The 15,546-nt window shown below is 40.3% G+C and overlaps 1 protein-coding gene across 7 annotated transcripts in view; it reads right to left on the reverse strand.

Annotated features, from left to right (window-relative positions):
• The window catches only part of ank1a (ankyrin 1, erythrocytic a), a 283,424-nt gene that overhangs the window by 122,431 nt on the left and 145,447 nt on the right, over positions 1-15,546 (reverse strand). For all 7 annotated transcript variants that reach the window (XM_057831859.1, XM_057831858.1, XM_057831857.1 and 4 more), the window contains one exon: positions 1,336-1,437. In XM_057831859.1, the coding sequence (XP_057687842.1) occupies positions 1,336-1,437 (102 nt within the window). The remainder of the gene's footprint in view (positions 1-1,335; positions 1,438-15,546) is intronic.

Here is a 15,546-nt window from a genome sequence, read left to right on the forward strand (position 1 = left end):
TTAGTTAGCTAAAGTTATAACTGTTCAAGAGTTCATAAAAACCAATCGGTGTATATTTAGTCTTATTGTAGTAGTTATATTGTTGTTTCTTGTATTAATGTGACACAAAATAGCCGTTAGCATGAAGCTAGCGCTGACCGCTACGCTAGCGCCTACCAGTTGTACTTACTACAGGTACATTGTGAATGTGAAATATGAATGTTTAGTCAATATTTTCATTAGTTTTACTTCAGATACACATATATTTGTAATTTACACATTATATAGCCTGAGTTGGTTGTACAGTTACACAATACATGATGAAAATTCAGTCGCACCCAAGCGCCAGCAGAGGGCGACAAAACTCCAAAAAACACACGTAACAAGTTGGCATTGCACTGTGCTGTCATTTTAATCTGTTTGAGCGGGGCATGTGCGTTAATTGCGTCAAATATTTTAACGTGCTTAATTACACAAATTAATTACCGCCCGTTAACGTGATAATTTTGACAGCCCTAGTCTTAACCTGAACATTGTGTATGTAGAGACGTTCGTAAGTAGAGGTACAACTGCATTTGTTATATTAGCCCTCTGTTTTTTTCCAAAAAGTGGGGACAGTCGAGCTGTCCCAAATAATGTTTTTGCCCAGGTCACTGTGCTGTCATTTTAATCTGTTTGAGCGGGGCATGTGCGTTAATTGCGTCAAATATTTTAACGTGATTAATTACAAAAATTAATTACCGCCCGTTAACGCAATAATTTTGACAGCCCTAGTAATAACATATATAAGATCTCTATCCAATTGGGGGTTTTGCTTTCATAATGGGGAAATGAGTTGTTATTACTGTAAAATGACATTTGTTATAAGGAGTCTGTGCTATGGTGTGAAAAATGACATGATGTTGAAGACATCGTGTGACAACGTGTGACTGTACTCATACACAGGCGCAAAATGTTTTTGGTCACAAGTACTCAAGGGCAGCTGTTCAAGGCCCATTACCTCAGTGGACAGGATTCAGAGTGGAGGGATACAGGATGAAAGAGGTGGGGCAAAGAAGAACCCATTTATTACCTACCCTGTAGGCCTGAGCATGCATATACAGTACACGGCAGAGTGCGCAGGCACAAACAACTATAAATGCACATGGATTAATGCACACATCATGCACACCAAAGAGTGAAACCCAAAGTACAGTACATCAGCGGTAAATGCAGAGGCGACCGATTCAATACAGCAGGTCACATATAACAGGGTAATTGAAAGTGGCATTATACATAAAGGGAAGTGCTTCATTTTTTGAATTGAAATCTCATTATGATCAAACACTGAAAATGGAGCCCCTGTGACTCTCTCACCTGATTGGCTGTATTTATATCAATGCCATTCTTAATATGTTCCAGAGCCTTGTCCAGGTTGCCAGAACGAGCTGCTCGGAGAAAACTGTTGCCAGCGTCTGCCTGCAAACACACGGGACAAAAGGAAAGGAGGGAGGGAAGTAAAGGGCACACAAAGAAGAGGAATGAAGAGGAAAATAGAGAAAGACAGGTAGGTTAAGGATGAGGATTGTACAAAAAAGATACACCAGCTTTCCACTCACTTCACTCCTCGCTGAAGATTATTTTTTTTTAGTTTTCGTAGTGCATTTTATGAACATATCCAATAATAAACAAACGGGTATCCTAAAGCCTAAGAGCAGAAAAAAAATCAAAATTATTGTCGTTACTTGGCTAATGTTTTGTGATCTTTTACCATGGTAGTCCCCGGGTTACAAACGAGTTCCGTTCCTACGCTGGCGACGTAACCGGAATTTCCGTGTGAATCTGAATTACCCTTTAAGTACCCCTAAATCTCAAAATAACTATCCAAAAAGTCCCAAATTATTGTATTTTGTTCATGATGGAGGATGCACTGCCCTCTGGTGGCAGCATTGAATCTGGCTGGACTGTCGCATTGTATGACTGAGAAGCAGACTCAGATGTCTGATATGGATAAAGGATAGCTGCGCTCTGGTTTGGCCCACATAAGGCTGTAAGTTGTTTCAGCTAATATGTGTCTGTATACATTTGCAATTAAGTTTAGAGCTACAGTTTGTGGAGTTACTGTATGTATGAACGATTGGCTATTAGAATTGTAAATAAGTTAGCATTCGTAGCGTTTAACTCATTTGCTCCCAAAGCGTATAAATATGTTCTTTTTTTTTTATTCTTTCAGTGTCCCAAAGACGTATTTATACGTCTTTTACGTTTTTTTTCACTAAAGACATCTCTAGGTTCTGATTCAACTTAGCTCCATAGCCCAATGCTGAAAATCCATTTTAAAGCCATAAAACTTGCCACTGGAGGGCAGTAGCGGATTTGGTAAGACCCGCAACCCGGGTCAACGGAACGAAGGGCCGGGCCGCACGGCCAAGGCACTGGTGGAAGACGACCGAATGTTCGTCCAGGATACCAGGCGGCGGACAACCGAGCAGAACAGCCAGGAGGATGCCCGGGATGCCAGGCGCTGGACGACCGAGCAGAATGACCGGGACCACCAGATGCCGTTGAGTCCGTGCTGCTCGCCGAGCAGAGCCCGTGCCGCCGTGCTCGGCCGGTCGCACCCCCCGCACCCTCCAGTGTCCCGCATGGAAACACACACGGCCAAACCGGCTTTTTGCAGATGTTGTGATGCCGTTATCTTCATCAAGCTGTGACTCTCACTGCAGCCGTTCGCAGCCGAGTGTGAAGCGATCGGGATGAAAATCAGCACCTCCACATCACAGAACCATGGTCCTCAGTCGGAAAAGGGTGGCGTGCCCTCTCTGGGTAGGGGATGAGATCCTGTTCCAAGTGGAGGAGTTCAAGTATCTTGGGGTCTTGTTCACGAGTGTGGGTATAAGGGAGCTGGAGATCGACTGGCGGATTGGTGCAGTGATGCAGACTCCGTGCACCGTTCCGTAGTGGTGAAGAAGGAGCTGAGCCAAACGGCCAGTCGAGCTACGTTCCTATCATAACCTGTTGGTCACGAGCTGTGGGTCGTGACCAAAAGAACAAGATCCCAGGTATAAGCGGCCGACATGAGTTTCCCCTGCAGGGTGTCGGGGCTCTCCCTTAGAGTTGAGAGGGTGAGAAGCTTGGTTATCCGGGAGGGACTCAATGTCAAGTCGCTACTCCTCCGCGTTGAGTAGGGGTGTAATTGGGGTGGCTTGGGCATCTAGTTTGGATGCGTCCTGGACGCCTCCCTGGAGAGGTGTTCCGGGCATTTCCCACCGACGGGAGGCCCCGGGGACGACCCAGGACCCGCTGGAGAGACTATGTCTCTCGGCTGGCCTGGGAATGCCTTGGGATCCCGCCAGAGGAGTCGGGTATAAGTGGCTGGGGAGAGGAAAGCCTGGGCTTCCCTGCTAAAGCTGCTGCCCCCGTGACCCAACCCCAGATTAAGTGTTAGATAATGGATGGATTGATGGAGACTCCGGCATCGTAAAGTCAAAATCACGTAAATTGAGTACGTTGTAACACGGGGACTACCTGTACTTACTGAACTGTTTCATTGTCATTTGTGTTCTACGAATAGCTGTCAAATTGTTGAATCAAAAAATTTTGAACCCAAACAAAAAATGAGCACCATCCCAGTAAAAGCCCAACTTTAGTTCATTTTTCCCATCTAATTTTTAATGTTTCCATTCAAAAATATAGCCACTCCATTTGCACAAAAAGGTAATTCTGTCAATGGCGTACCGCACACAGGCTATTTTTAGACCGTGACTTCGCATCGTAAAGCGGAAGTAAAGCCGAAATGGGACATTATAGACCCGCCCTCGCATAGACACAATGTAATTTGTGCTACTTTTTTGCTGGTAATCTTTCAAAAACGAACATGCCGATCACGCATTGCTTTTTTGGAACTTGTAGAAATGACTCTAGACATGACGACACATGAAGGATGTTTTCTTCATATGTTTCCGGAAACCAAAAACTCGGGAGGAAAAAATGTGAAGACCGAATCAACTTGCGCGGACTTTTAACACCAGCTCGGTGAATCCATTCACATTTCATATGCAGTAAACATTATGTTGGGTTAGCATGGTCTTTCAGAGGACAAAGAGGTAAGCCATTTTTATATTTTTAATTCATTTTTTTAGCGTAACGTTGTGCCGTACTGCTTCTGTCTGACAATGAATGACCTGAAAAGAATTACAATGGTATCTGACTGCCACTGTTACCGTTTCTGTTTTATATATATATATATATATATATATATATATATATATATATATATATAAACCAACATTAGTAAGGGGGAAGTGTAAATAAATTATAGGATTAAGATGTGTTATCATGAAAAAATTAAAAGTGTTCGTTGGCTGTCACTGAGTAGCATTTGCGATCGCTACACAAAGCTAACTAAATTACCCCCAAGAACAGTAAGCGACGTAGGACAGCCATAGGATATATAAGAAAGACAGGGCTGATGCTAAAGGATAGCTTGTTGAAACAGGAGAATGTCATTGTCAGTCGCGTCAATAAAAAAGCTAATGCTATGCTTAGGTCGGCTCATTTTTTTCGTCTTTTTCAGCCTTCGACACTCAAGCCATCTCTTTAACTGAACATTTTTATGTTCTTCCACATCTTTGCCAGTCAATTTGGCACCAGGCACATCGTTTTCGGAGAGAATTGGTAGGTTTAGCTCTGTAAACATCTCCTACGCACACGATTTCCATTCATTTCCTATTAGGGACAAACGGGGGCTTGTCCCTACTTAGCAACAGTAGCTAATGTCATGAATATTAATGAGCGGAAGTGACATGTTGCTTGCGGTACGCCATTGTATGGTGTTTCCATCGTGAGTTCAACAGACAACTATGACGACTGCCATGCTGCTCCCATGCAGGTGGCGGTGCTGCTCGAACACAATCGTTCATGTATCACCTCAGTAACCGACACAAGAAGAAGGGAGCGTAGCAGCGAGAAACTTGACTGCGGCAAACTCTCCAACTCATTTGCATAATCTCTTCTCTTCCTCAGTAGACTCCTCCTCTTGAGCTAAATGTCCATCTAAACACATTGGTCGCTAAAACTGTACATACAGCAATTTCTTCATTTGGACAAAACAACACTGAAAGCTACATCACACACACCACAGCTGTTTTTCCCTTTCCTTTCAACTTTGTACCTCACTGCCTCAAACTGTGTCATCTATTGTTGTAGCTTGTTGGTCCTCTTTTGACAGAGGCAATAAGCTTGAGTAAAAAAAGTGAAAGGATCCACATGCCTGCAGCAGAGGCATAGCAACAAATGACAACACAACCTCAGCATGACTCGAATGGCAGAGCACTGTGCAGAGAGAGAGGTCACTTCAGAATTGTTTTTTTTTTAAGTAGTGACTGCACACAAAAAAGGAACACAAAAAGTAAAGCTGTTTTCAGTTAAAACATTTCCTGGATTAATTGCATACACAATGCGCTCCTTGTTCCTGACAAAATACTTACACTTGCTACTAGTTCAAAATGAAACATTTAGCTCGACATAAATCTTGCTCTTTTGTATCAACAGTAGCACGCTGATCCCGCTGAGCCACTTGACTGAGTCAGTCACTCTGACAAATTGTCACTCATTCCAAACTTGAGTAACAACCATGATTAGAAAAACAAATATTTGAAAGTCCAGTTTATAATATAGTTAGTCTCTGGTTTACGAACAAATTCCGTCCCTAATCTGGTGACGTAACCCGAATTTCTGCGTAAATCAGAAATAACCCTATCAATAAATCTCAAAACTATCCAAAAATTCCAAAAATATTATATTTTGTATAAGGCTGCAGCTATCGATTATTTTAGTAGTCGATTAATCGATGAACTAGTTAGTTCGAATAATCGAGTGCTCGGATAACAAACATGAAAAATTAAAATACCTGAGCTGAGCCTTAAACTGGATAAAAAATAAATAAGGATCTATGTACAACAAAAGAACAGCTGGCTAAATTTACATAGCAAAAGTCGGCTAGCTTAAATGCTATACAACGCGAACGTTTTTTTTTTTTTTTTTTTAACATTGCTCTTAACAAATGGTTCAGACACATATTCACACAGAAAACGGCTAAATATACCAATGAACTAAATTACGGATGCATTAAAAACATTAGCTTAAACAAAAACTTAGCTTATGTTGGTGTTAACATGGAGCAGCTGGATTCAGCCATGTGAAATGAGGCAGACTAGAGGGCAGTGTATCCACCCTAATCAATAAAAGTCAATGCAAACACTTTCATAATAAATCATTACACGCCTCGCGGGCGCCAACCCAGGACCCCCCCGGGATTCAGGGTGGTCCCCCGGGCCACCCGCGCACCTATCCGGCACGACACGACAAGGGACCCCCAGCGGCCCACCAAGACCAGGGCAGAGCAGGGTCCCCCGCCGATACATATATAATGCTAATGTTTACCAGATTGTTTCTGGTGTGTACTAGAAACAATATGGTGCGTACCAGATTGTTTTACATTAATTTCATTTCTGTCGATGTCCCTTAAAGGGCACCGTAGCCCCTAAACGGACATCGACAAAAATAAAATTTAAGCAATCTGTTGCGCACCAGATTGTATGTGGTGCGCATTAGAAATTTTGCTGAAAAATTGTTTCAAGTGCAAACGGTTTCTTGTGTGCAACAGATAGTTTCTGGTGTGCACTAGAAACAATCTGGTAAACGTTAGCATTGGCTAACTTGCACAGCAAAGGTCTGCTAGCTTAAATGCTATATAATGCTTAATGTTTGCAACAACTGGCAAACTTGCATCACAAAAGGCCGCTAGCTTTAATGCCATAAAATGCTAATGTTTGTAACAATTGGCTAACTTGCATAGCAAAAATCCGCAAGCTTAAATACTGTATAATGCTAATGTTTACCAGATAGTTTCTGGTGCACACCAGATACCTTAAATTTACTTCATTTCTGTTGATGTCCATTTAGGGGCTCCGTACAGTGTAAATAAATGTTTCAATCGATTTAATTGTATAGTTGCTTAACCAATCAATGCATTGATCCAGATGGATTCAATTGAGTGTCTAAATTATTTGCACAGTTACTGAGGCTACGTTCATACTACAGGTCTTAATACACGAATCCGATTTTTTGTCATATCTGTTTTTTTGGCGTGCCCGTTCAGACTGCCTTTGTCTATTGAGACCATTCAAGTAATACGCATGCGCCCTAATTCGCAGTCATACAAGCGCTGAGCAAGACGACCTGCATGCGCAGAAGCATCAAAACAAATGACCACACATGCTGGCTGTCATCCGTCATTCCAGGGATATCATATTTTGCTTTTTAAAAACAGGACACAAATAACAGACATAAATAATCCCAGTTTAGGTTTATATTCAAAGTATATGGATCGATAGCATGCACGCACTGTCCGTGCATGTCACACACACACGCACAGTTTGCCCCGACTCTCGGCCGTGAAAGCAATGTTGAAATATTGCATATATGGAGCAGACAGAAAACCGATCATTCTCAGGCTTATCCTCAACCCATTTTAATTTTTTTTTATGACTGTTGTCAAGTCCGACCCTTCCTAAAAAGCCGTGTTCAAGGCAAGCGAGGCGCTAACAACGCACAGCTGCACCGCTACCGTGGCGTCTCTCTCGCTTTTTGATGACGTAATTGCTGCATGAATTCCGATTTGAGAGACTGGACAGTACAGACCGCCGCGACAGTCTGGAAAAATGTGGCCCAGATCGGATTTGAACCACATCCGAAAGTGACCCAGATCGGACTTGAAATGGTCCAGTTCTATGCGACTTCTCACGTTCAGACCATCAAGTTAATGCCTCACTCGAGTCGAAAAAACACGAAAAAATCGGATTCATGCATTAAGACCTGTAGTATGAACTTAGCCTAAGTTACCTTAATAAACATGCCTCCCATCTGAATTAAGTCTTTAATTCATTTCCTTTGGAATAAATACTAACCTACCACTATCCAGACAGCTGATACACACATGCACACACACATGAACACTAAACTTCAGACCACAAGAAACACCCAACGTTATCTCTTGAATCTAAATGATTGTTTCTCCATAAAAAGTACAATACCTCACTCAAACTGTCACAATATTAAGTCAGTATGCACAAGGCCAAGTTTTTACATTCTGCCCATTGCAAGTGTAGCCATTAAAACAAATGCAAAACAGTTTTTCTCCACCTCCGAAGCTTTAAAATGCACTAAGGACAACAGGCTGGCATTCCGTTGCATGAAATGTTTGAAAAGTGCCATGGTGACATCGGAAACATTCTGTCATCACTGCGGGAGCAAACACAGCTGATACAGACACACATTGAGACGCCCTCGAGACCCCCCCGCTCAAGGGCTCACCTCACAGCTTGCCAGCAGAGCTAAATGTTAATATTATCTTAATGACAAACACCCGTTCTCACCAAAGTAAAGCATTTTCGTGTCTCTGCTTGCGTCAAGAAATGTGTGTGCATTGAGATAAAGATTAGTGGACTCCACCCATTCCCTTACTTGGAAATAAACAGATATGCAACACGTGTTAATTAAGAAAGAAAAACATGCAACATTCATTTAACGTTTGGGAAATGAGCCGTTATGTTTTCTGGGACACCGTAGCATGATTTAGATGAATGTGTTGCTCCCTTATTATTCCCTGGGAAAGGACACGCTTCACACTGTAGGGCTGAGAAAAGCTGTGTGAGCCAATTAATCATTCTATTTGCAGGAAGAGAAACAAGATACAATAACCTGCTCCACAGCTTCTCTATAAACAAGAGCGGCATTGCAGCTGTGCGCTAGTAATAATGCTAATGAAGTTGTGCTTAGAGTGAGCTAAGGAAAAATTATTATTACTATTTTTTTGCTTGAAGTGGAGGCTGAATCTCTCTTGAACCCCCCACCACCTTGTTTCTGCTCTGCTGGTGCTGCAGCAGTGGGAATGACATCACCCCCTCACTGTTGGACTGCAGTGTTTGAAAGATAAGTGTTTGTGTGCATGCGTGTGTGAGATCAGCATCCCTGCCTTCCTATGAAATGGATGACTACAGCTCAAGAATCCACTTTCTGACAAAGGCTTAATTGTATTTTGAGAAAGTAAACACAAAGTCAATTATGCTGGATGATAGAATCAAATTTGCATCATACAAATACCGTGTAATCATTGACGTTTGGATTGGAAAAGACACCAGCGTTTTTTCAGCGGGCTTCAAATGTCTGAAATGGCGCTTCCCATAATTACGTTTCTCACTCGTCTGACATTTATTCTTAAATTTAAAACATGCTGCTATGATCAGAGGATCAAAGTAGCACAATAGTGCCTGAAGGCAGTGCTTCTCAATTATTTTCTGTTACGCCACCCCTCCAGGAAGACGTAGATGTTTCGCGCCCCCAAACTCTCTGCTACTATTGTAAATACTAGTCCTTCTCAAAAAATTAGCATATTGTGATAAAGTTCATTATTTTCTGTAATGTACTGATAAACATTAGACTTTCATATTAGAGATGTCAAACGATTAAAATTTTTAATCGAGTTAATTACAGCTTAAAAATTAATTAATCGTGATTAATCGCAATTCAAACCATCTCTAAAATATGCCATATTTTTCTGTAAATTATTGTTGGAATGGAAAGATAAGACACCAGGCGGATATATACATACAACATACTGTACATAAGTACTGTATTTGTTTATTGTAACAATAAATCCACTAATGGTATTATTAACATTCTTTCTGTTAAAGTGATCCACGGACAGAAAGACTTGTAGTTCTTAAACGATAAATATTATAGTTACAAGTTATAGTAATTTTATATTAAAACCCCTCTTCATGTTTTCGTTTTAATAACATTTGTAAAAATTTCAATCAAAAGTAGAGTTAATATAATAATAATAATAAGAATAAAAATAACAATAATAAAAATAGAGTGAAAAGTTTTACGTGTATTTTGCATAGCTATTTTGATATGGAATGCCAGTTCGTTTTGCATTGTTGTTTAACTGTGTCAGAATAGGGCCTCGTTACTATAGAGACTGAAGTGCTTTTCTTTTTGTGAACATTATTTTTTTTTTTGAGAGATAGGATTATTATTTTTGTTGTGCTTTTACTAAACGACACTTATGTTTGTTGTGAAGGAGTTGCCGAAGCTTATGCCAATAAACGGCGCGATCCAAAGAACGCCTGTGTCCACTCGCCTTTACTGTATATCATATACAGTGGGGAGAACAAGTATTTCATACACTGCCAATGGGAAAACCCATTGGCAGTGTATGAAATACTTGTTCTCCCCACTGTATCTGTACATATCTTACCCAGAATACAACAAGAGACACATAATTGCCACTAAAAGAAAGAAAACTTACCGAAATATGTGTGGAGCACAAATAGCAATTTGCATTGCATTGTGAATACAGCATAAACATCTCACAACTACTAATTCTCCCATGTTTAGAAGAAATAACATGAGTATGGAACAGCGCTGCCCCCAAGCGGCTGGTGGCATTCTCTTCACTCTTAATGTCCATAAACGGCCTCATTGTAATCTGTTTGAGGCAATATGCGAGCGGGTCATTCATTGCATGCGTTGATTGCGTCAAATATTTTAACGTGATTAATTAAAAACAATTAATTAACGCCCGCTAACGCGATAATTTTGACAGCCCTATTTCATATATTTTAGATTCATTACACACAACTGAAGTAGTTCAAGCCTTTTATTGTTTTAATATTTGGGCTGTCAAACGATTAAAAATTTTAATCGCGTTAATCATAGCTTAAAAATTAATTAATCGTAATTAATCGCAATTCAAACCATCCATAAAATATGCCATATATTTCTGTAAATTATTGTTGGAATGGAAAGATAAGACACAAGACGGATATTTACATTCAACATACTGTACATAAGTACTGTATTTGTTTATTATAACAATACATCAACAAGATGGCATTAACATTAACGTTCTGTTAAAGCGATCCATGGATAGAAAGACTTGTAGTTCTTAAAAGATAAATGTTAGTACAAGTTATAGAAATTTTATATTAAAAACCCTCTTAATGTTTTCGTTTTAATAAAATTTATAAAATTTTCAATCAAAAAATAAACTAGTAACTCGCCATTGTTGATGTCAATAATTACACAATGCTCAGAGTGCTTAAACCCATAAAATCTGTCGCACCCAAGCGCCAGCAGTGGGCGAAAAAACACCAAAAACACAAGTAACAAGTGCACATGACACTGTGCTGTCATTTTAATCTGTTTGAGAGGGGCATGTGCGTTAATTGCGGCAAATATCTTAACATGATTAATTAAAAAAATTAATTGGCAGTGGCACCTTAAGACTGTCATTAGACAATCATAATTATGACATGACGGCAAATTATATTACTAACTCTTTATGTCCAGCTCCGATTTTTTTACATCCATTCAAAAGAGGGACAATTTGCCGGATGACACTAAATGACATCTGTTATAAGCATTCATTAATGCTCATGATAGTGTCATGTCATAATTATGATTGTCTCATGACAGTCTTATGACGCCGCTGTCAAATAAAGTGTTACCAAATACCATAACTAGCAATTAATGAAACAACTGGAACAGTAACTGAATAAATAATTAGCACTGAACATGAATTTTGATTGTTATTTCCATCTGTAGCGCTGCAATGCATACTAGGAGGGATGTTGCCTATTAACCCAAATAAATCAACAAATAAGCCGCACTGTACTTACTATAAGCTGCAGGATTCAAAATGAAGGAAAAAAGTAGTAGCTAATAGTCTGAAAATTACGGTACTATCATTTGTCTATTAAATTATTATTATAAGTACACCTCTGTATATCATTGTGTCCTTTTTAGTATCAAAGATAAAAAAGTAATATAGATCAATTTACAATAAAGTACAACTTTATTAACATTGTTTTGTTTGTTACAGAAAACACTTTTAAAGCGCAGCAATTTGCCTGAATTAAAAATAAAAGTCACATCCAAACTGTAAAAATACACTCGGTGTGCATTTTTTGACCATTACTGAAAAACAAAATTTAATAAAATCCGTAAATACTAATATGGATAGTCCCCGGGTTACGGACCAGTTCGGTTCCTAAACTGGCGATGTTGCCCGAATTTTCCGCGGAAGTTGGAATAACCCTTTGAAGGGAATTGTATCTTTTGTCGTATTTACCGTCCGACTGTTTGTATTACTCTAACACACTTAATATAATCAATCAGGGAATAGTATCTTTTCTTGTATTTACCGTTGGACTGTTTGCATTACTCTAAAACACCCAATATAAAATAAATAACATTTATATCGTAGTTTAAGAAAACAAGCAGATACATGACGCCTTCTGACCACGGTAGACCAACACGTGTGTCATGCAGCTGACTGAGCAAGATGGACGCCGACAACCAGGTAATAGGCAAGACATCTACAAGCCCACGTCTGCAACACCAAATCCCACATTCAGCTCTTCAGGATAGTACAGAACAAATGGCGGGACGTCCTGTCCCAACACAAGGAACACCGGAGAACGCCTGATATCCAACTGAAAACACGACTGATAAGACTCCAAGCGCCCCTTTGACGCTGAGGCGGCTAAACTCTCCCACTGCGGTTGCCCCAGTAACGGTGACTCAGCAACTGTGACGCACGAACTGAACAGCTTAAACTGCAATAGAAGATTATCCTAAACAACGGCCAAACACACCGTTCTTCCGGACCACGGCCCGCCTCACCAGAGCCTTTAAAAGGCTGAATGCTTAACTAATCGCTGTCATTTTTCGCGGGAATCTTTTGTTGACTTGTGATATGGCGACCCGGGAACCAGTCTGCCTCCTTGCCAGGGTCTGTTGCTGTTTTGTTTTGCCTTGCCGTTTGATTGCTGTCGACCTAAATAATTTTTCAACTTATGTTTGGACGCCTTTTTCCAGCTATCTAAATCAGGGGTGTCCAAACTTTTTGCAAAGGGGGCCAGATTTGGTGTGGTAAAAATGTGGGGGGCCGACCTTGGCTCACGTCTTTTATGTAGAACAATATATTTAAGCAAATTTTAGCAAGCCATTCTGTGCGTCACATTTGCTTTATTTATTTATTTATTTATTTTTATTAATAATTACAACAATCTCGCAACTTCGACTCGGGCTCTTGCGAAATACTGCTGCTGTGAAATTAAACTAGCTTCAAGTTGATTCAATTTCTCGCTACGTATCTATCCTGTAATCTTGTCTTACATGTCAGCGTGTCTTGTTTGGTTATATCGCCTCATATTGAACTCTTTAAAAACAGCGACTGTCTCTTTGCAAATGAGGCAGACAAAGTCGTTGCGTATTTTAGTGATGAAATAGCCCAGTTCCACCTATCCTTGAAGCACCAGCCGTTGCAGTCAATTTTTTTTTGTTGTTGATTGTCGCCATTTTAGAAAATTGGGAGTAAAGGGTCACAAGGGGTAATGTTGCTTAGAGTGCTGCTGCCTTTTGGTGGGTAAATGAGGAGCAGCATTTGGTGTGTAAGATACTTCATATGCTGGTAGCAGTACTGCTGACCAATTTATTAAGTCTGTGTGTGGGCCAGACGTTATTGATTTTATGACAGAGGCTGGGGGCCGGAGGAAATTCGACCACGGGCCGCATTTGGCCCCCGGGCCGGACTTTGGACATGTCTGATCTAAATGGAGTCAGTACAAGAGGTTTAGACTAAGGTGAACGCGCGGAGTTTGGCCTTTTGGCCGAGTTGGTAGAGTTTTGGCCGGCCTGGGTCGTTGGATCTGTGCCAGCGCTCGTCCGGCGGTTCGGCTGGCGTGGTTCCAGCAATCTGGCTAAAAGGTCATATTCCTACATCTTTAACCCCTAAATCTCAAAATAACTATCCAAAAAGTCCAAAAGTAGTGTGTTTAGTTTAATGATGGATGCCCTCTGGTGTCAGCGTTGGGTCTGGCTGGACTGTCGCCTTGTATGACTGAGAAGCAGACTCAGACATCTGACACGGATAAAGAATAGCTGCGCTGTAGTTTGGCCCACATAAGGCTGTAAGTTGTTTCAGCTATATGTTTATGTATGCTTTTGTATTTAAGTTTAAAGCTACTGTTTGTGGAGTTGCGTGTGAGCAATTTGCTATGACAATTGCTCTGTGCCCCCCTGGGTACTGAGAAGTACTGCCATAAGGGAACTGCCAGATCAGATCATTAATTTCTATGATTTGAAAGAGCAGCTCATTCAGACACACTTGAAGTTGACTCAGTGTTATTTAAATAGTATACAATCAGTGATTCTTAAAAAAAAATCAGTTAAATCTAATTCAAAATAGCTACACTTTATACTGTACTCTACAATGAATGTAATAAGTGTTCTAATACCCATACTGTATTAGCAGCAAGATTCATCAGGGAGACTGCTGATTTTAATCCACATCTCTTTTCTCACAGTCTGAACATGCTGGTCTCAGTAAGGGAAATGAAGCAAGGGATTAAACTAGGACCTTATGCAACAGCGCACAATCCTGTAGCGCGTCTCCAGAATGTCAATGGAGGATCACTGGCAAACATCTCCGATAGTGATGCCGTTTCAGAGAAGCTCAACACATTAGCTTTCTGTATAAATGTGCTCACTAGAGATGTGACCGAAAGTTCGGCGCCAGAAACTTTCTGCCGATAATAGCCGAAATTGCATTTTGGGTTAAAAGTCCTACATGTATGCTTTGATCAGGTTACCGTTCTAATTTTTGTGGTACTGTAAATCCACAATTCTGAATAATTTCTACACAAGGATGGTGAATATTAAAAGTGGACCTATTCCCAGACTCAGTACCATGCATTTTTACTTAAACTATTTAGAAAATTTGAATTAAATGTCCTAAATGCGGACTTGAACTGGTTACATTTCTCATTTTTGTGGTACTGTAAATCTACCATTTTGAATTAATTCTGGTCTCTGACTACTCCTATAGTAAAAATTAGAGATGTCTCCGATCACGTCATTTTCAAAGTATTGGAATCGGCAAAAAAATATAGGCCATGCTGCCTTTTTTTAATATATATATATATTTTTCAATTAAACCGTTTTCTAATTGTATTCAACGTTACAGACATGTTACACTTATCCAGAGTCTTTAGTTTAGGCTTAAGGTAGGGTTATCAGATTTATCCCAATAACGGCGGTAATTGATTTTTTAAAAAATGTATCACATTAGAATATTTATCGCAATTAATGCGTGCGTTGCACGACCCACTCACGCAGTGTCGCGCTCCATCTGTAATGGCGCCGTTTTGCCAATACTGAGAGCTAAAAGGCAGCGTAAAATGGGTAGAGTGAATTTTGGCAGCCTTTGGAGCCTTATTTTAATTGGCTAAAGCTTGACAATCCTTCTCCCTACGATTAGATATATCATAGGAAGCAATGTGGGGAAGCAAGGTATTAATTGATCTTTCTCTTAACACCTTGAATTATATCCCATCGCAGAGAAGATATATGAATTGGTAGCACTACGCACAGTCGTGGTTTCACTTGTCATGGTTCCACTTCCCATCATGCATTGGGCATGGCCTTCAGTATAATTTACTGAAAGCTCAACAAATA

The sequence above is a fragment of the Corythoichthys intestinalis genome, chromosome 3 (assembly GCF_030265065.1).
Source record: "Corythoichthys intestinalis isolate RoL2023-P3 chromosome 3, ASM3026506v1, whole genome shotgun sequence".
Classification (NCBI taxonomy): Eukaryota; Metazoa; Chordata; class Actinopteri; order Syngnathiformes; family Syngnathidae; genus Corythoichthys; species Corythoichthys intestinalis.